The following is a 27,581-nucleotide window of genomic DNA, read 5'->3' as shown; positions in this document are numbered from 1 at the left end:
TGTCAGATTGGTTTCCACTAATAACTCATTGTTTATTGTTGTTTATCTATTGCAGTACTTATCTATAGGTAATTTTGTATTGTTGGTGAATTGGAAACAAACCGTTGATTACTTGATTGCATAATTTACAGCTGCACTAAAGGTGTTAATCACTTTAGTTTTCACAAAAAAACATTTATTGCTCTGCAGTAAAAAGCTGCCTTTATCACTTAAACACAGATAGAACTCCATTGTGCTGTGTCTTCTTTGTTCTATTTTACTGTTATGTTACTGTTTCTAGGAGACAATGAACAAAACACTATAACACGATTATAAACGTTAGTGGGGTTTGTTACAGTGACTACAAACAAAATTCAATAATTAAGACTGAAGCACCACCAATAATAAAAACCACTCTGAATAATCTGCGATGCTAGTAGTGCTAATTACGCTAGGTTAGGCTAAACCCGACACAAACAAAACAAAACCTAACAAAAGATTAAACAAGAACAGAATACTTAGAAAAGTATTGATATACAAACACAAGACTAGACTGTTAGTAGAGGTCTCTGACTATTCTTAGAGTTCCCATGACTCATGTGTCCAAGTGGAATATGAAGCGCAGTGGACATTGGTTCCCTGTTATTACAATTGAGAATGCTGATTTATATTTTTAATAAAACATTAAAACCACCTTCTTGTTTCTACACTCACTGTCCATTTTATCAGCTCCACTTACCATATAGAAGCACTTTGTAGTTCTACAATTACTGATTGTGGTCCATCTGTTTCTCTGTTTGTTTTGTTAGCCCCCTTTCATGCTGTTCTTCAATGGTCAGAACCCCCACAGGACCACTACAGAGCAGGTATTATTTGGGTGGTGGGTCATTCTCAGCACTGCAGTGACACTGACATGGTGGTGGTGGGTTAGTGTGTGTTGTGCTGGTATGAGTGGATCAGACACAGCAGCGCTGATGGAGTTTTTAAACACCTTACTGTCACTGCTAGATTGAGAGTAGTACACCAACCAAAAATATATCCAGCCAACAGTCCTGTGACCACTGATGAAGGTCTAGCAGATTACCAACTCAAACAGAAGCAATAGACGAGCAATCGTCTCTGACTTTACGTCTACAGGTGGACCAACTAGGCAGGAGTGTCTAATAGAGTGGACAGTGAGTGGACACGGTATTTAAAAACTCCAGCAGCGCTGCTGTGTCTGATCCACTCATACCAACACAACACACACTAACACACCAGCACCATGTCAGTGTCACTGCAGTGCTGAGAATGATCCACCACCTAAATAATACCTGCTCTGTGGTGGTCCTGTGGGGGTCCTGACCATTGAAGAACAGCATGAAAGCAGGCTAAAAAGGTATGCAGAGAAACAGATGGACTACAGTCAGTAATTGTAGAACTACAAAGTGCTCCTATAGGGTAAGTGGAGCTGATAAAATGAACAGTGAGTGTAGAAACAAGGAGGTGGTTTTAATGTTATGGCTGATCAGTGAATATGTGTGATTCCTGCTCTTCTCTGACCCACAGTGATTTAGCATACCATTTCAGCTATCTCAAATTTGAGGGGTGCCAACTTCAATGTTGGCCAATGATTTTTATTTTTTCTTAGGTGCTTTTAAATGTGTGTTTTGGGTCATTACCCTGCTTTATAACCCATGACTTGTGACCGAGGGACAGCTTTCCAGCACTGGGATGTATGCTTGGTAAGCAACCCCAAAACAAACAACTGACATGGTGAATGGACCATAGCTGTGATTAAAGATATAGAATGTAGAGTAAAGTGCAGAATGGCAGGATGTGCAAATAATATTATTAAGCAGGTGTCACTTGAGCTCAGTTGAACAAATTATGATTGTTTTAAACATCTGCAGTTATAATCTGTAATCATGTATCTTTCTTGACCCTTACATTGTCAGGTCTTTTGTCATGGCTGGATGGATCTGATGTAAGTTACTCCAACTGGTTCAGTGAGCCAGTGCTCGGTGCAGCCTGTGGTTACATCTCAAATAACTCCAAATTTCAATGGGAAACAAGCAAAAACTGTAGTCAGGAGTTCAACTTTATCTGCGAGTTTGGTAAGTCTTTTTTTTTTTTTTTTTTTCATTCTTTACATGCAAGCCCAAAAAGTCCTACTTCCTTAAAATGTTCACCATTTTAATTTGTCTTAGAGTCAGGACGCTCTCTAACCTGTGGGGACCAAAATGCTACGCTGCAGTGTGGCTCTGGGCAAGTGATAGTAATTGATGACAGTTTTTATGGCAGAAAGACGCTACATTACTGCACTGCTGACCGCTCTGTAACGCAAACGTCTTCACAGGAGGAGTGCAGATGGGTGGATGCAATGGAGTTGATTTCAGGTATGTATAGAACCATAATAGTGCACTGTCATTTACAGTTGCATCTTATACAGGTCAGTTGAAAATTTCACTCGTTTCCTCCGACCTTTCAAAAAATAACAGTAGATAGACTGGCTACTCTAAATTTACCCTAGGTGGGCCTCAGGTGGCACAGCGGTAAAACACACTCACGAGTTCGAATCTCAGCCCTGCTACCAACAGGCTGGGCGTCTACACAGACAATTATTGGCTCATCTGTGGGGTTAGATGCCATAACTGAGGGTATTCCTAAAAAATGATGCAATTACGGCCTCTGCTGGCTTCACAGAAATGGGGGATAACATGGATCGGGGTGCAACTCTCCATATGTGACATTGTGCGCCAGATGAACTTGCCTTGTGCAGGTGAAAAAACAAACTAGCACACTAGAGCTGACTTCTCGGACTCACGAATTCAAATTTCAGCTCTGCTACCGGCAGGCTGGGAACCTACGCGGACAATGATTGGCTCATCCATTGGGTTGGATGCTGGAGGGATGCCAGAGGTGTGAAACAATGCAGTTGAGAGGAATCAAAATACAATCTAAATATTGGAAACCACTAGATTAGGAGGAAAAATTGGGGGAAAATGTCAAACAAAGTAAAGTAAATTGACCCTAGGTGGGAGTAAGTAAATGTGTGGTGTCCTATAGTGAACAGGTGACCTATCAAGGCTATATCTCACTCCGGACCTGTCGCAATTCAACTTATACTGGCTTAGTGTAGATTAACAGTGTAGATTTATAGATTATGTTTGAACTCAAAATCGAAAATGTATCTTCCATTCCATTGGACTTCCATTAGGTGGAAAAAAGGGCATCAACACAATCCAGTGCTTACATGACTTTTATTGAAACACAAATAATCGTAGTGGTTAAATGATTTTAATGCCTTGGTTCAATACTATTATTTTCACACACAATGCATTATTATAAAGAGAACAATAATATATTTTAACAGTGTCCGACATTCTTTTACTGTGACCAAATGACTTAATAATGGACATGGCTTGTTTTTATGGCACCCATTAAAGTAATCAACAGCTTTACAACACCAACAAAAATTTAAAAATCTACTCATTAGTTAATCACTGCCATAAAAGACATGTTCCAAACAAATGTTCTGTATGTAGTTAACTATACTTGTATGATTATGTACTATATCTTTCTCTTTTAGCGCAATGCCACGGGCTGCAGGTATGCCAGGCTGTCATTGATGTTGCATCCTTCGGCGAGCCTTGCGCAGGACTGGGAAGCTACTTATCAGTGGAGTATCACTGCAAAGATGGTCAGACACATTCCTCATTTATCAGTCTTGCAGTAAAAAATATGCACCAATAAAATATACTATAACTATTACACAGTGTTTTGATAAAACATATTGTATGTACAAGAACACCTCAGTGCTATTTAGTGCAGCTTTATCTTGGCTCTGGCATTGAATCAGACAGACCTTTAATCAGCACAGTTATATATCTGGTTGACGTGACTAAATGCATGACTTCACACAGTTGCATAATCCATTTTGTAGTATAGTTGGCTGAAAGAAGATCTGAGAGTAAAGGTTATTGCTCCAGTTTTAGGCATGTTGTTTTCATTTTAAAGTGAATGTATGTGTCAAAGTACAAACCCCATTTACACCCCATTTACTAAAGTTGGCACATTTTGTAAAATCCAATAAATTAATCTGTAATTAAAGAAGCTCTGTAAAGCAACACACATAACACAATAGCATATTTACCACTGTGTTCTAAAACCTTTCCTGTTAATTACACTTTTTACTAGTTTGGAAAACAATGATACTAATAGTTGCAGTTATGCAGTTATTGTTTTTATTGCAAATGTTGCAACATTTTATTTGGCACAGTTTTCACACCTGATGCCCTTCCTGACCAACTATTCTATTTATCCGGACTTGGGACCAGCACTAAGGGTGCACTGATGTGTCCCTCTGATGCCTAGGTTCATGCAATGCCATGCCTTCTGTATTTGTTAGCCCAGCCCAGGATACTAACCCTCAGAACTCAGGAACTGCTGTTACAAGCAGCACACTTTCCCCATCTATCTATCTATTCTGAACTCCTCAGTTCGAAACTCGGCGTTGCCACCGGTCGGCTGGGCGCCATCTAGTGGGCATAATTGGCAGTGCCTGCAGCAGACACTGATTGGACACTGTGTCTGTTAGGGGGCGGGGTGAAAAAATATATATTACATAGAGCCCGATTTCATTTAGAGTAAAGCTAACATTTTTTATTTACAATTCATTCTGATAATTTTAGAACACTTCATATTTTACTGAACAGGTCTTCACCTACTGATGAACAAGGTGGCCGCTGTCTCCAGTAACGTCACTTTAACTGTAAAGTGGCTGCTTCACCCTTTCCAAGGCAACCTCACATGTCTGTTGACCACTGGTGATGGGCACATTATTGACCCCTACAGTCCTAAAGAGTAAATAAAATTTGTAACTCTTTCACACCATAATCAAGTTGGTTAGATATATGCATACTACATTGTTAGTTTTAAAGTGTCCCTGATGCACAAATTGACCATTATTCATCATAGTTGCATAAAGTGTTGAAATCCTGGAATTAAATACCAGCTGTCAACACATTTAACATTTAAGGAAAATGTAATGATAAGGTTTATTTGTAGTACCCTTTTTAATGTAGTTTACTAATATAATGTAGGCATAAATACACATTCACAATTTTAATTGGTGCAGTTAAACTAGCTCTATTAATATAGGCAAAAAAAAACTAGGTCACCAGCTTTGGTATATCTTTAGTATATCTTTAGTATATCTTAATCATTGACAGGGAATTAGGAGGCCATGGCACAAAGGTAAATGATATTACAGAACTTTCTACATCACCGATCATCTAAGCTGTTGGCTAAATGTTTTTGAATTCAGTATTTTTTTAAAAGATCCCACAAAGTAGCTCAAAGCTCAAACAGGTTCATTTTCCATAAAATCTGCGTGGAGTTCTCAACAGACCTAACTGGCCTTGTCTGAGAATAGGACTGAGGGGCAGATGGAGTATTACCTTTGCTGCTTCAGTGAATCCTTATTTCTGATTAAGGTACTGGCTCTATAACTGACCTGTGCATAGCTGTAGCCGGCTGCTTCACACATGTCAGGGAAGGTGTATACTAGCCCCTGGTGGTCCTTGGCCATTGAGGTTGTAGTGCAGCCAGCAAGGTGCACAGGAGAATAAAAGTCCTAGAGTATGAGGTCAGAAATAATAAACCATAAAAAGAAATGACAAGATATCAAGACATGTAAAATGTAATATAATAAAGGTTGTAATAGTTACCTAGTGGGATGTTCACACAGTATGAATACAGTAATAAATCATATATTATAAAAATATTAAAAATCAATACATGTAAATTTTAATATAATAAAGGTTGTATAAGTTACCTAGTGACTTGTACTACTTAGTACAACTGAAATAAGCTTGCCTAATTGTAACTTTGATGAAAAAGGGTTATTGTAACTAAGTACAAATAAAAGATAAAGTACCACTTTTTTTCAGGTTACAGAGCAAAGTAGTGCACACCTACCAACATACTGGAGACTACACTATTACAGTGGAGTGCAGCACCAGTGAATGGCATGTAACAGCTCAGAAAACCATCGCCATCCAAGAACCCCTTGTACAATTTGGCATAATAATATGCCACAGCTCAAACCACTCAACGGACAGTAGAAACTGCAAAGGCCTGTACCACCATGCCATGAAAATCCAAGTGCAGCTAAATGCTGGTAATACATCTCACTTAGTCTTGAATATTGACAATATTTGTACAAACACATACACTATATGGTTAGAAGTATGTGTTCACCCCGCCTAATTATTAAGTTTAGCCAAATCTATTGCTAACGGATGTATAAAACCACAAATAAATTGTATGCTTTCAATGGCTACAGTTTCTGTTCTAGTTTGATTGTGTTCTTATTATGTTTAGTAAGAAACCCATTGGCCTGCACAGTAGTAGATAGTGAAACATAAATAATTACTCCAGAGAGTAGATTTCCACTGCTCCAGAGACCAATGTTAGTGTATTCACACCACTACAGCTAGTGGTGATTTTAGATTTTTGTAAGGAGCTCATCTGTGAACAATGACACACATAAATGCCATAAATGTACATTTAGCAGGCGTATTTATCCAAAGCAATTTAGAGTGGGGAACAAAAACCATGCAAGCAATTGAGGGTTAATGGCCTTACCCAACAGAGGCAACCAGGCAGTGGTGGGGACTGAACCAGTAAACCTCTGATCACAAGTCTAGTGCTTTAACCACTGAGTTTAAAACAATCCAGAACAAAATCCAACACGACTTTCTAACTTTTCTTTCTATTCTTAGGTACTAACGTCACCTACAGAATCCAGCATGGTGACACAGAACTCGCCCGCTCATCTTCACTCGAAGGAAAAATTCCACACAACATCACCTTGTCTTTAGAAGTTCTAAATATCCTGGGCTCAGGATGCCATCAACTCATCCTCAAGGCTTCCAATTTAGTGACAGATCCAGATGTGTCTGCTCCTTTAGAACTTTGCTTGGTAGAGCCAGTGCAGGGTCTGCAGGTCTTTGTGGCACCAGAACAGGACTCTTGCTCCGGTTCAGATCTAAATGTTAATGTTTCTCTGGGGCAAGGTGCTCCAGTGGAGCTGCTCTTTCTGATATCTGGGACAAACACAAACTTCTCTGAGACCCACCAGATGCTAAATGGCAGTTTACAGGTCTTCAAAATTTCCAACAATATAGAAGGTGACAAATGTTTTTTCATTGTTGTTTAGTTCACTTTTGCTAGGTTCTTTTACCTACTACCAGTGCATGACATGAGTGACACAAAATGTACTGCTTTGGACTGCAAGTTCAAAAGCATCATTTATGCAGATTAACATTTAGGGCTTTAAACTTTAAAGTATGCTATTTAACTCAATTTCTAGCACACACAAAGCTTGCAATCTGCAGAACTCACACAGTGAGATAGGTAGTGACTCAAAAAAACATCCAATTAATTAAAGCAATTTGATTTTGCAGGTACATTGAGGGTAAAAGTCAGGGCAACAAACTTGTTTTCATCAATGGAAGTGGATGCTGGAACCACAACGGTAGATTGCCAGGTTGACACAGAAAATTCAGTATGTAAAACCAGTAGATCATGCTTTCATATATCATTAAAACGGCAGATGTTTTACATCAGTCTTTTTTTTCCAGACAGAAAAAAATTTGACAGTACCAAACAGCCTGGTGATTACCTCAAACCCAGAGAACCCAGTCATTGGTACAAGTAATATAATGCTGGGCATTAATGGCCTTGATGGAAATACGACTCTTTATACATTTGCATGGAACTGCAGTAAGTGCTTTCAATTTGTACAAATTCAAAGTTTCATATTCATGTATGTAAACTGAGAGAAGAGAACAACTGTATTAAAATCCCTTACTGATTTTATTTTAATATAGGTGGATCATGTTCCTGTAATGTCAGTACTCAGACTGAAACCCATCAAATAAGTGCCGATTGTCTCCCACCACCCTATAGTTTTTCAGTTTTCTCTGTGACTGCGACTAACACAATGGGGCAGTCACAGTCAGCGGTCAGATGCGTCTCTGTCACTCCAGGGAGGGATTTCAATCCTGTCATTACGTAAGTCCATTCTATCTCATCCAGGTTCCAGTTTAAACTTTAATATTTTATTATACAACCCCAAATCAGAAAAAATTGGGACAGTATGGAAAATGCAAATAAAATAAAACTGCAGTGTTTCTTACATTTACTTTGACTTTTATTTGATTGCAGACAGGATGAACCTGAGATATTTCATGTTTTGTCTGATCAACTTAATTTCATTTGTTAATAAACTTCCATTCCTGCATTTCAGGCGTGCAACACATTCCAAACAAAGTAGGGATTGGGGCAATTTAGGGTTAGTAATGAGGTGAAAAAGCTAAATAATGATGTGATTACAAACAGGTGATTGTAATCATTGTTTGGTACAAAAGCAGCATCCAGGAAAGGCTTTGTTGAGCAAAGATGGCCAGAGGATCTCCAGTCTGCCAACAAATGCGTGAGAAAATTATTGAAATGTGTCAAAACAATGTACCTCAAAAAAATTGGAAGGGATTTGCATATTTCTCCCTCCACAGTGCAGAATATCACTACACGATTCAAGAAATCGGGAGGAATTTCACTGCATGAAGGCCAAGGGTGCAAGCTTAAATGCAGGAATGGATGTTTATTAATAAATGAAATGAAGTTGAGCAGATAAAAAATAAAATATCTCAGGTTCATCCTGTCTGCAATGAAATAACTGTCAAAGTAAATGTAAGAAACTCTGTGTTTTTTTTATTACTTGCATTTTCCATGCTGTCCCCACTTTTTCTGATTTGGGGTTGTATTTTGCTATGTCTTTGTTTCAAATGAGATAAAACATCAACTTTGTGTCATGGGGTAAACAGGGGGTTTACACCAAACACAAATCCTCATTCCAACAGTGAAGCATGGTGGAGAAAGCATCGAAATTTAGTTTTCAGTAGCTGACAATCATTAGACTTAATTAAATAAATGTTAAGAAACCTCTTATGCCCTGTGCTCTGGGAGGAAGCAACATTCATAAAAATAGAAGTGATCAGTCAGAATAACAAAACTGTGCTAATAAAGTGTGACCCCAAAGCAGCTAAACTACAAAACCACCAATATTCTTTATTTTACAAAAATCAAATCAAATCAAATAAAAAGTTTTGGAATGCCCAAGCCAAAGTACAAAGCTTAAACCAACTGAGATACTGTGGTATGATCACAAGATGACTTTTTTATGCAAGAAATCCTGTTTAACTTTGACCAACAGGTACAGACATTATCATTAATAAAACAGGTACTAAAGTTATTAAGTACAAGGGTCTGAACAACCTATCCAACCTGGACTGATAAAGCTAAATAAAGAAAAACAAAGCATTCAGTTGTTAATACGTGCCTTAAATGAATATCAGTCCATATGTAGAGAAGTTATTGCATAAATCCTGGTTATTCTAAAGGTTTTCAAACAATTGTAATTCTGTGTTTTCTTTCAGTTGTTCCAACTGCAACCCAGTGAATGTTAGTGTTGATGTTAAGTTGACATTACAGTGTGAAGGCTGTCAGCAAATGGTTTGGTATCTTGAAGACATGACACCTGTTTCTGTAAGTACTTTTGAATATGGTACAATAACAACAGGAAAATCTACAAGTACATTAACCTATTGAACATCCCATTCCAAAACCATGGTCATTAATATGAGCTCCCCAGCCTCCCTGTTTTCACCTTTATCAGCCTCCACTCTTCTGGAAAAGGCGTTCCACAATATTTTATAGCGTGTCTGTGATAAGCATTTGCATTCAATGAAAAGATCATTCGTGAAGTCAAAAAGAAGGCATTGGCTCAACTTATTATGCCTGCCATTTCCCCAATTTTCCTCAAAATTTCTGCTTGCAATTCTTTTGCCATTTACATCACCCCCTGGCCAAGGTGAGCTGCAGACATTCACATGCCCCATTTAACAGGCCAAGAGCTTCTTTTCACCTGCCAGCAGTGGGCCGCACAGAGAGTCAGGCTATGAATCATGTACAATTCCTTTTACTGATGTAGATGCCATGACCAGACAGCAGTATCTGCTTTTGCAGCGGCAAGAGGGGACCTCATTGAGATTTTCTTTCTCAGGCACAACTTGACCAGTTTGATAGCACTGATCTCAGGAGCTCAAGCTCTCACCAGTGGTGAGCTAGCGTGTTAGACCACTACACCACTACAGTGCCCCGGCTTGGCTCAAAACTTGACATCCCAATTCACCCAAAAGATATATGATAGATTAATGGGGTTTAGGTCAGGCCTCTGTTCAGGCCAATGAAGTACCACCACATTAAACTCATCAAACTCTCAAATTTAATTAATTAATTTATTTATTTGATAGTTAGAACTTTTAGTTCAATTTAATTTTGTGTATGTATGATTTGTGTAAATCCTATTAATTCAAATTATTCTCCAGGCCACCCAACGAGGATGGAGGTCCCTGCTAAGTATGGTTCCTCTCAAGGTTTCTTCCTTTAATTTTAAGGAAGTTTTTCCTTGCCACTGTCACCCTCGGCTTGCTTAACAGTGGTTTTTGGTCTGTCGGTCCTGGATTCTGTAATGTTGCTTTGAGACAATGTCAGTATGTCCATTGTAAAAAGCGTTATACAAATAAATTTGACTTGACTTACATTGAGCACAGTGGCACAGTCATGCTGGACAAGCAAGGGGCCTTTCTTAAACTGTTTCCACTAAACCTGTTAGACATGGGTTTAACGAAAACATGTGGTTAACTATTGTTTGCATTATCATGATCATATTCAGTTATTTAATATAACGCTTATATTGTTGTTTTTTAGAGTGTTTTAAGTTCCTGCTATTCTAATAGTGGACAGAAGCCTTTAATAAAGCAGAAGGAAGGAGTTGACACTCTTACAATTGAAAGTACAACTCTGGTCAATGCACAAAAAAACATACATGTTGTGGCTTATGGTGGGTATCATGATTATTATTTCAAGAAATATCATATGCTTTGCTTATGATGCCTGTATTAATTCAGTTTTGTGTTCTAGGTGTGAAAGATGGCTTATCTGGATCTACTGAATTTAGTGTTCCAATCTTCAGTACCTCAATTGACTCTCAATCTTCAGCGACCAGCGTGACTCTTACAACCCAGAACCAGACTGAAGCCTCATTAACAACAATCAATCCACCATCCTGTGACATTATTCCCAGGGTGGGAGATATTCTCACACCTTTCAACATCACATGCACTATAACTTCATTGTTTTGCAAAGCTAGAATTTGCACATACTGCTTCAGAACATCCACCGGTATGGAACCTTCAATGCATATGGCATTTTCACCGTTCATCTGAATGATGGATACTTTACAGATTGTTGTTTTGTTTTTCACTGTAGGTGATTACTTGAACTGCGGCCACAAGCCGTCTGTGGAGTCATTATTCCTCCCTCTCGGAGTTGGCAGTAACTACAACCTGGTTATAGTAGTCACAGTTGAGAATGAAGAAGGACTGAAAATAAACACTACAATATCTGTCCAGGTCTGCACACATTTATAGCACAGTATGGAAAACTGTTGGACATTAGGGATACATACAGCTGGGTGGCAAACTAAAATGAAGAAAGCAAAAAGTCTCTTAGTAAGGTGTTGGGTTACCTTAAGTCACCAGAACAGCCATGGCATAGATTTCTGTGGAACTGTACTGAAGGGATCTACTGGAACTGTGATAAAGACCTACTTTTTACAAATATTTTAACTAGGGCTGTTGTTAATCGCGTTAATTAATCAACTGTTTTGATTAACACTTTTTTTATATAGCTACAGTCAATTACTTATAGATAATGTCTGCTAACTTGACTGTTTCAGGTATTTATAGGTGTTTAAACGGTCATTTAGAACAGTATTTCCCAGTATTCTTTCTGCACAAACACAGTATTAAAGGGTTTTCTTAATAGATCTATGAAATAATCATATCTGTGTTTTGATGCTTTATTGATGCCTTATATTAGATCAAAACATTATGGTTGGTGCACCTGTTTTCAGTGTCAGGGTCATGAACAGGAAAAGATCCTCACTTTTGTCAGATAATGTGTTTTCTACAATGAATTTAGATTTAATAATTTTATCATATTTTATGAATGTTTTATTGGTAAACACGTTCTTGCAATAACAATGTGCATAACTGTTAAGATTTTGCTTAATTATTAGTTTGCAATTAATTGAGATGAATACATATATATTAGGGCTGTCACACGATTAAAATTTTTAATCGAGATTAATCGCGATTAATTTTGTTCTTTAATCGCGATTAATCTCGATTAAAATTTTTAATCGTGTGACAGCCCTACTTTTAACCAGTTTCCTGATAATAGTGCTTTTATAGCTGTCATTTGTTGGTCTAGAATCTTCCAAATTTAATAACTTCCATACCATTCATTGACCCTTTGTTTTGATTTGCAGTGACCCTTTCATCTGAGAGTCCATCTCAGTGTACACAACACATGACATGAAATACATGAACCACTAGAAAGTTGAGCAGTCTCTGTGATTGTTACTCCTAAGATTTGTGGCCAATAATGAACCCTTAGTTACTTTGATCTATCCTTGTTGCCACCTTGATTAAGTCAAATTAAAGTTTTTTTTGCTTGCCTAGAAAGCATGACTGAATTTTGATTGCAATAATGATATAATTCTTTGAACACATATAGATGTTTCTTCAATTATTTAGTTTTGTCCTTTAATTTGTCACATTTAGGTAAATGATGTTAAAGTTGGAAGCACAGTGCAGGACCTGGAAACCCTCATGTCTAAACAGGTTGACCAGCTGCAGCAGCATGGGAAACTGACCAGAACAGCTTTGGCACAGATGTACCACTCTGTTTCTAACAAACTAAATGGGGACTCAGCCGGTAGCCAAGAGCAAACTGCCAAAAAGAAGGTACAGAAGTTATTCAAGTAACTTATTTGCTCATAAACTGTAGTTAGATTTTCATCTAGGACAATAAAAGTAACATGATTAATCCTTGTGCTGTTTTAAGGGTGAAAAATTACCCACCAATATAATTATCAGCAGAGAAGATCCCCTGATTTTTATTTTAACCTGAGCCTTGACTTTTCCTGGATATTCACAAACGTTGTGATGAATGGCAGGTTGTTTCTTTAGCCTAGCCTGTAAAAGACCAGAAGTGAAGCTAAGCTGACCTGGGACAACAACAAGATCACCCAACAACTGATCAGCCATGAGTTTAGAGGCTGCTGGGACATGAGTGACACTGTCAGGCAAACTTTAGATCACCATAGCCTTGAAGGCTACCATACAAGAAAGAAGCCCCTGCAACTCTAAAACTCTAAAGTCAAATATGTTGCTGATTGTATTGACAAAGAAAAAATCAGTAACTAGGACTTTGTAAAGCCACATTGTAAAGCTCACTTGGCTGTAGACAGTGTCACCCGTGATTCAGCAGCTTCTAATTTATAGCAGGCTTCAACTGTATGTTTATATAATCTGGATTTATGCATAGTAAATACGCATGTCTTTATCTAAGCTACGAGAGCGCATGCTGTCAGACCTTGGAACAGCTGTGAATGCTGCCCCCCTCAGGAACCCCACAGAGGTACAAATGACAGCTGACGCTGTAGTGGGCATCACTACACAGAGTGAGGAACTCACCTCTACAGCCCAGGTACCCATTTCAGCAGTATTCAGGACCATGTGAGATACTGTTATAGCTACTTACTCTAACATGTCTTTCTCTGCTGCAGTGGGAGGCCAGTTCTCTTTTGTCAAACCTGAGTAGATCCCTGGTCTTTCTCAATTTCTCTGGGGGCGATGATAAAACATCGACTAGGCAGGTGGTTACACCCATCGTTCAAGCTGCCAGTAACATCCTCAAAGTTTCTGCCAGCTCTGACATGCAGGTATAATTTTCAGAAGCATATTTGGACAAATCTGCCTAACAAAAAACATAATAATTCATTTACATTTATATCTTTGCTTTAGGAAACGATCTCGGAAAACCTGCTAAATGCAGCAGAAAACATACAGAGTGCTCTGCTGGCTGGAACAAGTGCAGATCAAGAGCCTATCATTGTTAGTACTGAGGAGATCAGTGTGTATGTAAACAGGTAAGCCACAGGAAACAAAACCAAACACTCACTCATTCACTCACTCTTTTTCTTAACCACTTATCCAATTAGGGCATTTTAAATCCTTTGCATTTCTACAACATCAAATACCCACTTTAAAGACGGTACTGTACCACCTACAAGATACAGATACATCACTACAACCAACTCATCCCTCTGCAATGACATCTTGGCATAGGCTTTTAGACCAGCATCTGGGGTTAGTGTTTTGTTGTAGGTGTTATCATGAGAGAAAGGTACAGCCTTTTGCATGCTGCTTATATTGCTGATAAATCCCAAATACGTTAGGAATTAGGAATGCTACATTGTCCTGCAGGCTTCAGAAAGACATGTCATGTCACAACATACATAAATTCACTCATAAAACTGTGTTTTAATTTCTGGAATTTATTATATGTGCTTTACTGTCTGTGTGTTTTTCCTTAGAATGTCAGCAGAGAAACTTCAGGAACAATCATTCAGTGTTAATTACAGCAGCTCAGCGAGCTTTGTGCTCCCCTCTTTGGGTCCTGATGTGCTTCCTTTTGAAGAGGCAGTGGATGTGCGGGTATGAGGGACTAATTCAACATGAATTACTTATAAAACATTTGTCAATTCTGTCTTTACATTGTGGTAACTGTCAATAAATAGATTTCCCGAAACCTTTACAAAAAACTCATTTATCATATACTAACATACATTCAGTCACGATTTTAATACTTAAAAGGGACATGCATGTTAAGAGACCACTGCTCCATGTACTTTTTATTGGCTGCACTCAAATTAGCCCTATATTTATGGCCGGAGAATTTGACATTTAAATAACACCACCACTATCACCATTTCTTTACCTCTTTTTCAGTTTCTTCATTCTTGTTCTGCCTGTGTCAGTCTGTGTTGTATTTTCTGACTGCTGGATCCTTTGCTATTAATAATTCATCCAAGCAGGCAAAATATATCCACAACAATGGCAAAACTAGTAGTTTTTCTGGTTGTCATGATATCTTCTTCATATTGAGGGGAAGTCCACTCTTTCCCTTTATTGTTTGGCCATTCATGACCTGTCCATGGACATCCCTTAGCATACCAACAGGTGTACACAATTAATTATATAAAACAGATTTGTTTGGCAACAAAGTGAAAAACACACTTTTTTGTCTTCTTGGTTTGATGCACTTGGTGTGCTCCACAAGCTCATGATCAGGTGTACACATACTTTTGGACAGTCTAGGTATATAAAGTTATTCATCTTCCTGTATTTCTATTTGGTCACAGATGCTAAGTTTTGCCATCAATCCGTTCTCTTGGCGGGAAGGCGAGTCTATAAGTGGAGCAGTGGGGTCTCTCTCGATCACTAGAGAAAATGGATCTGTTATTCCAGTATCAAACCTCACAAAGGAGATTGAGGTACAATTTTTAATTGTTTCGCTTGGAACTAGAGTGCTGTTATGTGATATTACGTAACTTTCCAGAAGAGCCTAAACAACTTACCCATATTTGTCTAATACAGACATTGCCAGTCACACAACAGGTCCACTAACAAGAGAAATACAGGATATCATCCAGTTTGATAAAAGCTATGGTTCCCTTAACCCACTAACTGGTTGCACCTCCCTTAGCAGCAATAACTGCAATCAAAGGCTTTCTTTACAGGCTTTCAGACGGCTGTGAAGGAATTTTAGCCCAGTCTTCTATACAAAACTGCTCTAAATTAAACACATTGTCTTATGGCTTGATCTGTTCAGGCTACAACAACTTTATGGGTTTTATCTTTAGACCTACCAGACAACTTTTACCTCTTTTAATAAGTTAAAATAATTATTCTGGATTTGCTTATATGTTTTAGAACATTGGCCTGTGTAGAAAGATGATGTTATGGCTGATCTGTGTATGTAACATAATTTTTAAAATAAAAATAGTACAAACTTCACTTCGGTTTCTTGATAAGATGCTTGATGCAATAAAGTATGTATTTAACTTTAATTTAACTTTTTGCTCTTCTAATTCCCAGATTCTTCTACCAAGACCAGAAACAGAAGTAAACAGCACATTTTTAGACCTAGGAAACTACAGTACCTTAGTCATCAATGTAACCACACCTAACATTTCTCTTGTCTTGAAACTGGATCCCTCCGAAGAGATACCTTTACATTTGCTACTGGGTTTTGAACACTTCCCAAACAATACCAACTACAAGGCTGCAATTCAGCTCCCTCAACCAGGAAACTCAGCAGGTTATTGACTAACTGATTTTGCAAACAAGGTAACCATAGCAATTTTAGATTACATGGTAAACATAGAAACATAATGTATGCTGTTGTGTTTGTGTGGTACAGAAGAGAGATACACATGGGTTCTGGACCCCAGAGATATGGCCATAGATACAGGAGTTTACTACCTTTTGGTGAGGCCTATTGTAGAGGTAGGAGTGAACTCTACAAATGCCTCTGTGTTCATCACTTCGATTGCTGCTCAGTGCAAGTACTGGGATGAGGCTGGAAACAACTGGAGTGACTATGGCTGCAGAGTAAATTTAATAGTTTGTTCGATTTACCAATATATAATGAATGGCACCTCAAATTCATTTATAATCTTTATTTGTGTCCTTATAGGTTGGGCCTCGCACCACAGCACTGTTAACTCAGTGCCTCTGCACCCACTTGACGTTTTTCGGGAGCTCTTTTTTCGTCATGCCCAACCTAGTGGATGTGTCCCGCACTGCTGAACTTTTTGCCACGTTTGTCAATAATCCCGTGGTGGTGTGTTTTGTTGGTGCAATCTTCCTGGTTTATCTTATGGTAGTGGTGTGGGCACGGAAAAAGGACATCCAGGACACCGCCAAGGTCCTAAAGCATTCAACATTAATAGAAATCTTAAAATATATACACTATAGGGCCAAACATATGTATACCCCCCATTTTTATTATTGAGATCAGGTGTTTCAGCAACACCAACTGCTAACAGGTGAATAAAATCAATTCTATAAAATTAATGAAATGCTTTTAACTTTGAGGTAACAATTTGGGACACTGCCTTTTCTGGTTCTGTTTCCTTTTAAATAATTTGTGAATGAATTGGAACAAAAATTTCTTACTACTTGTACAAAGTTGGTGCCTGACTTTTAATTAAATAGGCACAAAGTTTCAAAGAGTGAAGGCTGGTATAGCTAAAAAGTGGGTGGGGGCTTAATAGTAATACCCATGGTTTTGAAATTGGATGTCCAACTAGATGATGATCAGGGATCCACATACCTTTGGCCACATAGTGTAAGACAAATAAATTGTAAACTCAAGAGTTATATTAATTTATTAAGTATTTACATGTAAATGGGCATGTTATTTTCCTTTGTTTGTTTGTTCATTAGGATTTTAACATAATGTTTTACACACTTATTGATTATATTATATGATTACATTCATGACAGGAATGGTAGTTACTCATTACACAAGATTCATCAGTTCACCCAAGGTTATATCAAACACAGTCATGGACAATTTAGTATGTCCAATTTACCTCACTTACATGTCTTTGGACTGTGGGAGGAAACTGGAGCACCCGAAGTGAACCCATGCAGTCACGGGGAGAACATGCAAACTCCACACAGAAAGTATCCAATAAATACCCCTTTAACAGAAATGTTTCCTAAACCTATTGACTAGACTTTTATGATGCTTCCTCCACCACACCTCACAGCTGGAATAGAATATTTGCATTGCTATTAAGTGATCTTTTCCATACAAAAATAATAATGCTTAGACCTGCCAGAAAGCAGAAAACTTCTCTCATCTAGTCACAAAGAATAGTAACCAAACTGTAATGAATGTTTTCAACATACAGAAGATTATTTAGAGAGTGGTAATACCATCTATTGCTGTGCTTTTAAAGGTCTAAGGCTTGCAGTCTTTAGTAATAGTGTTATTGGTTTAAGCAGACTGTGCCTAGTCATGACCTTTATTAAAACCAGATCACATTTAATGGGTAATTAATCAAGATATCTAAGTGATATTAAAATCTTTGCAAACACTTTCATGCAGTTGTTAATACTATCAGATTCTTACTAATATTAAAATACAATGTCTTGGTTGTAATGTTTTCTAAAAGGTAAAAGTCACAATGCTAGAGGACAACGACCCATTGGCCGAATACCGATACTTACTGACTATTACCACTGGGCATCGCCGTGGGGCTTCCACATCCTCTCAGGTCAGTGTGTCTAACTCTACATTAGTTCAATTACAAATACTCAGTGATATTAAATATTGATAATCACTGCCACAGGTTACAGTTACTCTACTTGGTACGGAGGGGGAGAGTGAGCCCCATCATCTGACTGACCCAGAAAAGCCAGTATTTGAAAGGGGAGGGGTGGACATGTTCCTCCTTACCACTCCTTTCTGTCTCGGAGAGCTGCAGAGCATCAGATTATGGCATGATAATTCTGGAAAACATCCAGCTTGGTGAGAAAAGAGATATTGTTCTGATGTTTCCGGGAAAGTTGGGAAATAAAATTTGTGAACCTTTCTTGAACTTTTATTTAAATTACAAAAGTACAAAGAAATGACTTTTCATTTTTTGTTTGACAAAAAGGATCCACCAAAGGCTCAGTCTGTTAAAGCAAAGATAAGTTGTGGCTGACCACTTTGTGCAGTCCAGATCTGCCTCCTATCCAATTTCAAAACATGAAAAAAGTGCAAAGTTTTCTTATTTCACAAACAAATAAAAGTGTAATTAATATGAAAGGAAAATGGCCGCTCAGGTGGCGCAGCAGTAAAAACACACGCTAGCACACCAGAGCTAAAATTTCGAATACACCCCTGAGCTGATCTCTGAGTAGCCACATGAACAACGATTGGCCTGTTGTTTATATAGGGGTGGGGTATTAAGCCGGATAGGGACTCTCTCACAACTGATGCAACTATGACCTCTGATCAGGGTGTGTCTCTCTGTAAACAGAGCTGGTCTGCAGAGCTGATCTCGTTTGGTGTGGGTGACAAAAGGCATACGGCTGCTGCCCATGTGTCGAAGGGGGCGTGGGTTAGCTTTGTTCTCCTAAATCAGAGCCGGGGTCGGCATTAGTGGAGAGGAAGCATGACAGAATTGGGCAATTGGATGCGCAAAAAGTCGGGAGAAAAAAGGGAGAAAGTGCATAAACAAAATATTTAAAATAAATAAATAAGAAAGGGAAACTAAGGGAATTAATAAGTGGGAAACATGTCTTTGTGCCAACTTTTTGAGTGTGTTGCAGGCAAGCTAAATTAGTTATAAAGCACAAGTTTTTCAGTAAAAACACTGGAAAGTTCAATAAAGGTTCAAGAAGTTTTTCTTCTTTGCATTTTACCAAACGTTCAACTTTTCCAGAACTGAGGTTTGTAGTAAATATTATTCCAATTTCGAAAAAGGGGTTTGACTATCTGAATATATTTTACTCAGGTATGTTAACAAAGTGATGGTGCAGGACCTGGAGACTGGACAGAAGTGGCACTTCTTGTGTAGTTCATGGTTGGCCATCGATATGGGCGAGTGCACCCTGGACAAAGTGTTCCATGCAGCAACAGAAATGGACTTGAAACGGTTTAGGTAGGTTAAGGTAGCAGTTTAAATTGGCAATAGCCTGATAAACACACAGTGCTTTGGTTCTGTGGTTTGTAATGGACCCCTTAGTTACAGTAAAGGGGATTTTTAGATTGCGCTTCCAACTTGGTGGCAATAGTTGAGGGTCTCTTGCTGTTTCTTCCATGCAAATAGCCAGTAAAGAAAGTCAAGTTAAGACTGAGGTGTTTAGGTTGAACAGTGGTCTATTACACTAGCAAACCACCGCTTAGATCTAAGTATGGGTCTCAGTGGTGCTGTTGGCATGAATGAAAACACCAACTCTAAACAAACATCAGTGTCTGACCTCACTAGTTACTTATAAGATGTAAAAAATACATTTATTACATACAGGTATCTTTTTTCAGCAATCTGTTCTTCACGAAGACCACCAAAGATTTCCAAGATGGTCACATTTGGTTCTCTGTAATCAACCGTCCACCAAATAGTAACTTCACTCGAGTGCAGCGTGTTTCCTGCTGTTTCTCCCTGTTTCTCTGTACCATGCTGACCAGCATCATGTTTTGGGGGATTCCAACCGATCCTTCAGAGCAGACCATGGACCTGGGTAATGGCGGTTTCTGTGCACCAATACCTTTTATTACTACATTAAAGGGCTTTATAATTCAAGCGTGATTAAAAAATAACCATCACATTTTGATTAAAGGTAAAATTGAGTTTACCTGGCAGCAAGTGATTATTGGGATCCAGAGTTCCATCATTATGTTTCCCATCAATCTTTTAATCGTGAGCATCTTCAGAAATGCTCGACCAAGGGAGAGAAAATCTGACAAACAGCAAAAGATTGATTCTACTCTGCATGAAAAAACAGAATGTACAGCAACATCCCAACCTCCTTCTCCACAAAGTAATCATAGAGAAATCACACCAGATTCTGTGATCAAGGTATGAAAGAATGCACTGACAATTAAAGTTCATATTTATGGATGTCAGAGACATCAATTATGGTTTCTGGAACATTGATATAGCAATTGCTTTTTTATGATTTCACAATGAATGACATGCTTTTCCTATGTTGGATATTTTAGGACATCAAACGAATAGCTCAGTCCCTCTCCAAGGCTTTGAGAAACCCCATGCCAGTGATAGACCCTGGGAAAATGGATATCAATGCACTCTTATCAATAGTTGAAGATATTATTAGACAGCAGAATTGTGTAGATCGTGAATTTTACTCAGACAACTCTAAAAATAACCTGGCTATATCTCTGGTGTCGGTTAATCTGCAAGGTATGGAGTTAAAATCTAACCCTCTACAAAAAATATAGCTCTTTCAGTTTTTAAAACATGCATTAGTGACATGATGTCTATTTTGCTGCATTTTGTTAGACAGGAGTCCTGAGCAGATACTGACAGAGAAACAAACTATCTACAAGCAGTATCTCTACAAGCAGCTGGAAAATGTGGAGAAAGAGCTAAAACTGCTTGGTCCTTTACGATTTCCCAAGCCAGAGGGCTACGTCCAAGCTGTGCTCCAGGTTCAGGGTATGAAACAAATGTTAGAACCGTACGTCTCCTCCAGCTCCATCAGGGACCAGGTCAGCTGCAGCTCCAGCATAGCAGAAGAGCAAGGAAGCAATAAGAAAGGCCTACCATGGTGGTTTGTGTATTTGGGATGGATTCTCGTTGCAGCCACTAGTGGAGTGTCAGCGTACTTCACCATGATGTACGGGCTGACCTATGGAGCAGAGCGTTCCATCAGCTGGCTTATTTCCATGGTCGTGTCATTTTTTGAGAGTCTCTTCATTACCCAGCCTATAAAGGTGAGAAGTCCTGGATAATGTATCTTCTTATTTTAAGGTGATTTTGATGACAAATGAATCATTTTATGCCTTTTTATTTAGGTACTTGGATTTGCTGTCTTCTTTGCACTAGTCCTAAAGAAAGTTGACCAGGAAGAATATGGGGATGTTCCAATTGATGGAACTTCAAAGACAGGTAAACTGGATTTTTAGACATTTATTTACAGACAATTTTACCAGAAAGGTCTCCTGAATGATAGACAATGTTTAGAACTATATAGTGAAATATAGATAGATGGATGGATAGATGGATGGATGGATAGATAGATAGATAGACAGACAGACAGACAGACGGATGGATGGAAGGACGGACGGATGGATAGACAGACAGACAGACACAGACAGATAGATGCGAAATGAGTGCAGAGAAGAAAATTATATTGTATTTATTTATTTATTAAGATTTTAACGTGATGTTTTACACACATTGGTTGCATTCACAACAGGAGAGGTAGTTATTCGTTACACAAGGTTAATCAGTTCACAAGTTCAATGTCAAACACAGTTTTGGACATAGCCTAAAAGATAGGCCCTCTCACCCATTACTTGATAGGGTATTCAGATATGTTATTTTCCCTTTCGTTTCTGAAATAAAAGAGTGTGCTGTGACTTTTGACTCACCCAGTAGAACTGCAAAGTGCTTCTATATGGTAAGTGAAGCCGATAAACTGGACAATGTGTGTAGAAACAAGGAGGTTGTATTAATGTTATGGCTGATCAGTGTATGAGGTATACTATATAAGATGCTGTTAATGTAAAGCATGTAAACAAAAATTAAACATTTGGCATTTGTGAAAACAAGATACATTAAAAATATATATATACTTTTGTCTGCAGATGACCCTAATGACATATGCATTGCCAGGAGAGACAGCACATGCAGCTTCTACCAGCCTCCACCTCCTACTGATATTGAGAAAATGAGAAAAAACATGATCAAAGAACAGAAAGTCTTTGCACTTATCCGGGAGATTCTCAGTAAGAAATTCATATTTGCATTATTTGTAGTGTACTATTTAGCTTGAGAACAGAGAACTTAAGAAAGAACTGTTTTCTTTGCAGTTTATGTAGGATTCCTCTGGATGCTGCTCCTGGTAGCTTACGGTCAGCGTGATCCGAATGCCTACTTCCTTAGTAAACACATTGAAAAGAGCTTCAAGAATGGTATTTCTGACAGTATGAACCACAAAGATGTGTTTACCTGGGCAAACACCACCCTCCTAAATAACATTTTTGGAAAGCAACCAGGTATCTCTTTTAACTCAAGTGTAATCCCTACGCTGACCTGATTTCATTACAATGTCTGATGTGTTTTGATCATTGTACTAGGCTTCATCACAGATGGAAACTCAAAGCTGGTTGGCAATGCTCATCTCCGGCAGGTTAGAGTACACAAGAACTCTTGCAGGACTGCAAAATCTATGCAACACCCTCTTCCTGATTGCCATGCTCCATACTCTTGGGAAGTAGAGGACATGGGCTCATATGGTCCTGGCTGGAATAGGTCAAAGGATGTACATGTGCTTGAGACCCTAAACATGCCCTGGGAGTACAAAAGCCAATCTAGACTACGGGCGCACCCTATCTGGGGTAGGGTGGCTTTTTACAGAGGAGGAGGCTTTGTAGTAGATCTTGGTACGACCAAGGAAAATGCAAGCAGGTAACTATGGTTACATTTCATTTTTAAATTTTCAATGGAAATACAGTCTTAGGAGGTCGGGGGGATGCATAAAATAATTGAAATCTAAGAAATAGAGATATGAAATAAGAAAATGCCTAGACCTTGATTAATTAATGTCTATCACAATAGCTTCCACACCGAAATTCACAGTTACAGCAGTAATAAAAAGTATAAAAATAGAAGGAAGTGTATTTTGCACCACACACACTAAGATCAGCTCCACTTACTATATATAAGCACTTTGTAATTCTACAATTACTGACTGTAGTCCATCTGTTTCTCTACATACTTTTTTAGCTTGCTTTCACTCTGTTTCTCAATGGTCAGGACCCCCACAGGACCACTACAGAGTAGGTATTATTTGGTTGGTGGATCATTCTCAGCACTGCAGTGACACCTACATGGTGGTGGTGTGTTAGTTGGTGTTGTGCTGGTATGAGTAGATCAGACACAGCAATGCTGATGGAGTTTTTAAACACCTCACTGTCAGTGCTGGACTGAGAATAGTCCACCAACCAAAAATATCCAGCCAACAGCACCCCGTGGGCAGCGTCCTGTGACCACTGATGAAGGTCTAGAAGATGACCAAATCAAATAGCAGCAATAGATGAGCGATCGTCTCTGACTTTACATCTACAAAGTGGACCAACATCTACAAAGGCAGAGGGTCTAATAGAGTGGACAGTGAGTGGACACAGTATTTAAAAATTCCATCAGCGCTGCTGTGTCTGATCCACTCATACCAGCACAACACACACTAACACACCACCACCATGTCAGTGTCACTGCAGTGCTGAGAATCATCCATGACCATGGGTCCTGACCATTGAAGAACAGGGTGAAAACGTATGTAGAGAAACATATGGACTACAGTCAGTAATTGTAGAACTACAAAGTGCTTCTATATGGTAAGTAGAGCTGATAAAATTGACAGTGTGTGTAGATACCAGGAAATGGTTTTAATGTTATGGCTGATCGGTGTATGTAAGATTCGTGCTAGTAAATGATGCAATGAGTTAATTTGCCAAAACTGAAGGGGGGAGTCAACTGGAAATGACACAGAGGTTTGAACAATCTAAACATTGTAGAATCTAACATTTTCAGTTTAAGACTGAGCTAACAAAATGCTCTTTTGTAACTGTTTCATAATAAGGCTGCCAAGAATTCTAACTTTTACCTAATTTTACTTATACCTAAAATTGTTTTGAGACCTTGGAAGATGTACTTTTTGAAATCAGCGATCAATCTTCTTTTCTACAGTTTGCTTCAGTACCTCTTTGACAACATCTGGTTGGACGTATACACTCGGGCTATCTTTGTGGAGTTCACAGTATACAATGCCAACGTCAACCTCTTCTGTATTGTCACCCTGATGTTTGAGACAACAGCAGTAGGTATGTTGTCTGTTCTTGCTGGTTTTTACGTTCTCTCAGCTTCTATGAAGCCCACCAGCTTAAACGTTTTTGTTTGTTTCCCAGGAGCATTTCAGTATCGCAGTGATCTACAAAGTGTCCATCTCTATCAGTCCACTGGAGGTTTCCATATCTTTGTCATGGCCTCTGAGGCACTCTATTTTCTCTTCATTCTCTATTACATGTTTGAGCAGGTCTGTTCTCTATTACTGACACTGGTAGTTTATGGATGATTTACTATATGAATAGATGTTGTGACATTTACACTGATATACTGGTTTCCTCAGGGCACGCTCATGAGACAGCAGAAAATAAACTACTTCAGGAGCAAATGGAATCTGCTAGAGCTAGCCATAATTATTTTAAGCTGGAGTGCACTGTGTGTCTTTATCAAAAGGACTATTTTGGGTAACCGTGACATTGAGTATTACCATAATCATAAGGACCAGTAAGTTTAATGTTTTTAAATAATTTACTATTTATTTTATTTTATTTTATTTCTCTTATTTAAATAAAATGAAAATATAAATATGCTCATCAAAAAAATTCTGACTAATAATAACCTTTGTAAAGACACCCCATTTACATGTGTCGCAATGTTTTATGACGCATAACTGTTTGTGCTGGTACAGTTTTTCAGACATAAATCTATTACATTTACATTTAGTAGCTTTTAAATGACCCAATTCTTCAACCACATGCGAATAGGGCCAAAATGTTCCCATAAGTAGCATTAAACAAAGCAATTGTTGCTATTTTAAGCACTAGCGGTTATGCACAGTGAGTGTACAAACAAAAACAGTGCATTAAATGTTACTTTTAAGAACTATTATTTAGGTGGTGGATCATTTTCAGCACTGCAGTGACCATGACATGGTGGTGGTGTATTAGTGTGTGTTGTGCTGGTATGAGTGGATCAGACACAACAGCACTCCTGGAGTTTTTAAATACCGTGTCCACTCACTGTCCACTCTAGACACTCCTACCTTGTTGATCCACCATGCAGATGTAAAGTCAGAGACGATCGCTCATCTATTGCTGTTTGAGTTGGTCATCTTTTAGACCTTCATCAGTGGTCACAGGACGCTGCCCACGGGGTGCTGTTGGCTGGATATTTTTGGTCTGTGGACTATTCTCAGTCCAGCAGTGACAGTGAGGTGTTTAAAAACTCCAGCAGCGCTGCTGCCTCTGATCCACTCATACCAGCACAACACACACTAACACACCACCACCATGTCAGTGTCACTTCAGTGCTGAGAATGAGTCCTGACCAGCATGAAAGGGGGCTAACAAAGCATGCAAAGAAACAGATGGACTACAGTCAGTAATTGTAGAACTACAAAGTGCTTCTATATGGTAAGTGGAGCTGATAAAATGGACAGTGAGTGTAGAAACAAGGAGGTGGTTTAAATGTTATGGCTGATCTGTGTATGTTGCCTTTGCTAATGTGTGTGGATCATAAACACATAAGAACTCACCACAATAGTGCAGCTGTGTCAGCACTGGCATGGAACAGACCTCCAGCAGACTTGAATTCTCTTGACATTCCCACAACCAAACCATCTTTGTTAGTCTAGCAAGCACATATCAGTTATAAGTTCCCCTTTTTTGGTTTGTTTGGGTTTGGGTTACAGGGCTAAAAAAAAAATGCAAATGCACAACAAATTAGCTAACATGCTTTACAGACACTGTCATAGTCATCTAGTACTGACCTCTAGTGACCAAAATTAAACATAAGTGTTTTTCTTTAAAATCACTGGGTCAATAATGCTAACAAATTGTATCTTAAGAAACGTAACAGAACCGAAATACTGTTTTCATGTGTTTTGGTTGTTTATGAGGTGAAAATGAACATTTATATCTTTTATAATCAATTGTGGTCTTGTCAATTTCCATCCACAAAATGAATCTCCTCAGCAGATTATAAGAAGATGCTAATTTACCTTTCATACACATAAACTGATGGTACCAAAGATTATTTCTGTTGAATAAATAAAGACCGGAATTAAACGTCAATCTAGAGAAGAAAGCAATTTATGCTCTCTCAGACGCCCATCTACAAATGGCTTTAGGATTGTTGGGACCATTGGGAGCAAAACTTTTTAAGGTGTCTTTACGAAGGGTTAGGAATTTAGCAAACATCCAGAAAATGCATTTACTTGTCACTGTTCTGTGTGGACTGTCTAGCTTACTTGGTATTTCCTTTCTTTGCTTCTCTGCTAGACATGCTAGTTTTCACGAGACTGCAGCAGCAGATGGAGTTCTTGGATACCTCATAGCTTTCTTGGTCCTGCTGGCGACAGTCAAACTCTGGCATCTGCTGCGTCTAAACCCCAAACTGCACATGATCACTGCAACGTTGCAGCGGGCGTGGAATGACATCTCTGGCTTTATTGTGGTCATGACGGTCATGTTGTTGGCCTACTCGATTGCGGTAAGAAATTGGCAGCTTATTTGCTGATAAGTAGATATCTGGGAATGAAATCAGATGCATATAAAATCAAGCATACACACAACGTGCTGTGTTGAAAGGAACAAAACTCTTCACTGTGATACATTTTAGTCAGTTTAAAAATTGTATACTATTATTTATTTTAGCAATTTAAAGTTTGTTCACCTATATGTTCCATGCAAATAGGAAACTTCTAAAAGCAACAGCTTAACTGCAGTGTTAGGCCACACAAGGTCACAATGATATAAGCACAGTAATTTTTGAGGCTTCATGGATTAATTTTTCTTATGAAGGAGCAATTGCAACCCACAATCCTAAGATTATCATGATTGATCTATATCACACACTGAGTTCCACGTTCTCCACTTTTGTACAGGCGCCTCAGGCTACTAACCAGCATCGAAGACTTCAAACCTTTTCCCATCCAGTAGACTAGTGGGCAATTTTGTTTGCTGCAGGCCCTGCTAGTGGTTGCCCAGTCGACTGGTAGCAGAGCTGAGATTCAAAATCAGAAGTTCAGAATCCCAGCACTGGTGTG

At 38.6% G+C, this 27,581-nt stretch overlaps 1 protein-coding gene across 1 annotated transcript in view; it reads left to right on the top strand.

Moving 5' to 3' along the window:
- pkd1l2a (polycystic kidney disease 1 like 2a) overlaps positions 1-27,581 on the top strand; it is a 30,608-nt gene that overhangs the window by 2,106 nt on the left and 921 nt on the right. Inside the window, exons 2-38 of the mRNA XM_063012872.1 lie at positions 1,917-2,075; positions 2,169-2,357; positions 3,551-3,661; positions 4,677-4,824; positions 5,913-6,142; positions 6,747-7,154; positions 7,431-7,531; positions 7,608-7,749; positions 7,857-8,040; positions 9,465-9,573; positions 10,798-10,930; positions 11,011-11,271; positions 11,359-11,501; positions 12,717-12,899; positions 13,507-13,644; positions 13,724-13,879; positions 13,962-14,086; positions 14,534-14,654; positions 15,362-15,493; positions 16,098-16,320; positions 16,423-16,613; positions 16,699-16,929; positions 18,188-18,289; positions 18,365-18,543; positions 19,517-19,663; positions 20,044-20,243; positions 20,343-20,581; positions 20,725-20,926; positions 21,026-21,459; positions 21,541-21,634; positions 22,336-22,476; positions 22,561-22,746; positions 22,828-23,158; positions 24,440-24,573; positions 24,658-24,785; positions 24,879-25,039; positions 26,815-27,025. Coding sequence (XP_062868942.1) covers positions 1,917-2,075; positions 2,169-2,357; positions 3,551-3,661; positions 4,677-4,824; positions 5,913-6,142; positions 6,747-7,154; positions 7,431-7,531; positions 7,608-7,749; positions 7,857-8,040; positions 9,465-9,573; positions 10,798-10,930; positions 11,011-11,271; positions 11,359-11,501; positions 12,717-12,899; positions 13,507-13,644; positions 13,724-13,879; positions 13,962-14,086; positions 14,534-14,654; positions 15,362-15,493; positions 16,098-16,320; positions 16,423-16,613; positions 16,699-16,929; positions 18,188-18,289; positions 18,365-18,543; positions 19,517-19,663; positions 20,044-20,243; positions 20,343-20,581; positions 20,725-20,926; positions 21,026-21,459; positions 21,541-21,634; positions 22,336-22,476; positions 22,561-22,746; positions 22,828-23,158; positions 24,440-24,573; positions 24,658-24,785; positions 24,879-25,039; positions 26,815-27,025 — 6,707 coding nt within the window. The remainder of the gene's footprint in view (positions 1-1,916; positions 2,076-2,168; positions 2,358-3,550; positions 3,662-4,676; positions 4,825-5,912; positions 6,143-6,746; positions 7,155-7,430; positions 7,532-7,607; positions 7,750-7,856; positions 8,041-9,464; positions 9,574-10,797; positions 10,931-11,010; positions 11,272-11,358; positions 11,502-12,716; positions 12,900-13,506; positions 13,645-13,723; positions 13,880-13,961; positions 14,087-14,533; positions 14,655-15,361; positions 15,494-16,097; positions 16,321-16,422; positions 16,614-16,698; positions 16,930-18,187; positions 18,290-18,364; positions 18,544-19,516; positions 19,664-20,043; positions 20,244-20,342; positions 20,582-20,724; positions 20,927-21,025; positions 21,460-21,540; positions 21,635-22,335; positions 22,477-22,560; positions 22,747-22,827; positions 23,159-24,439; positions 24,574-24,657; positions 24,786-24,878; positions 25,040-26,814; positions 27,026-27,581) is intronic.

The sequence above is a fragment of the Trichomycterus rosablanca genome, chromosome 17, assembly GCF_030014385.1.
Source record: "Trichomycterus rosablanca isolate fTriRos1 chromosome 17, fTriRos1.hap1, whole genome shotgun sequence".
NCBI lineage: Eukaryota > Metazoa > Chordata > Actinopteri > Siluriformes > Trichomycteridae > Trichomycterus > Trichomycterus rosablanca.
The sequence above is the reverse complement of the archived record's forward strand: the minus strand, read 5'-3'. Positions and strand labels throughout refer to the sequence as shown.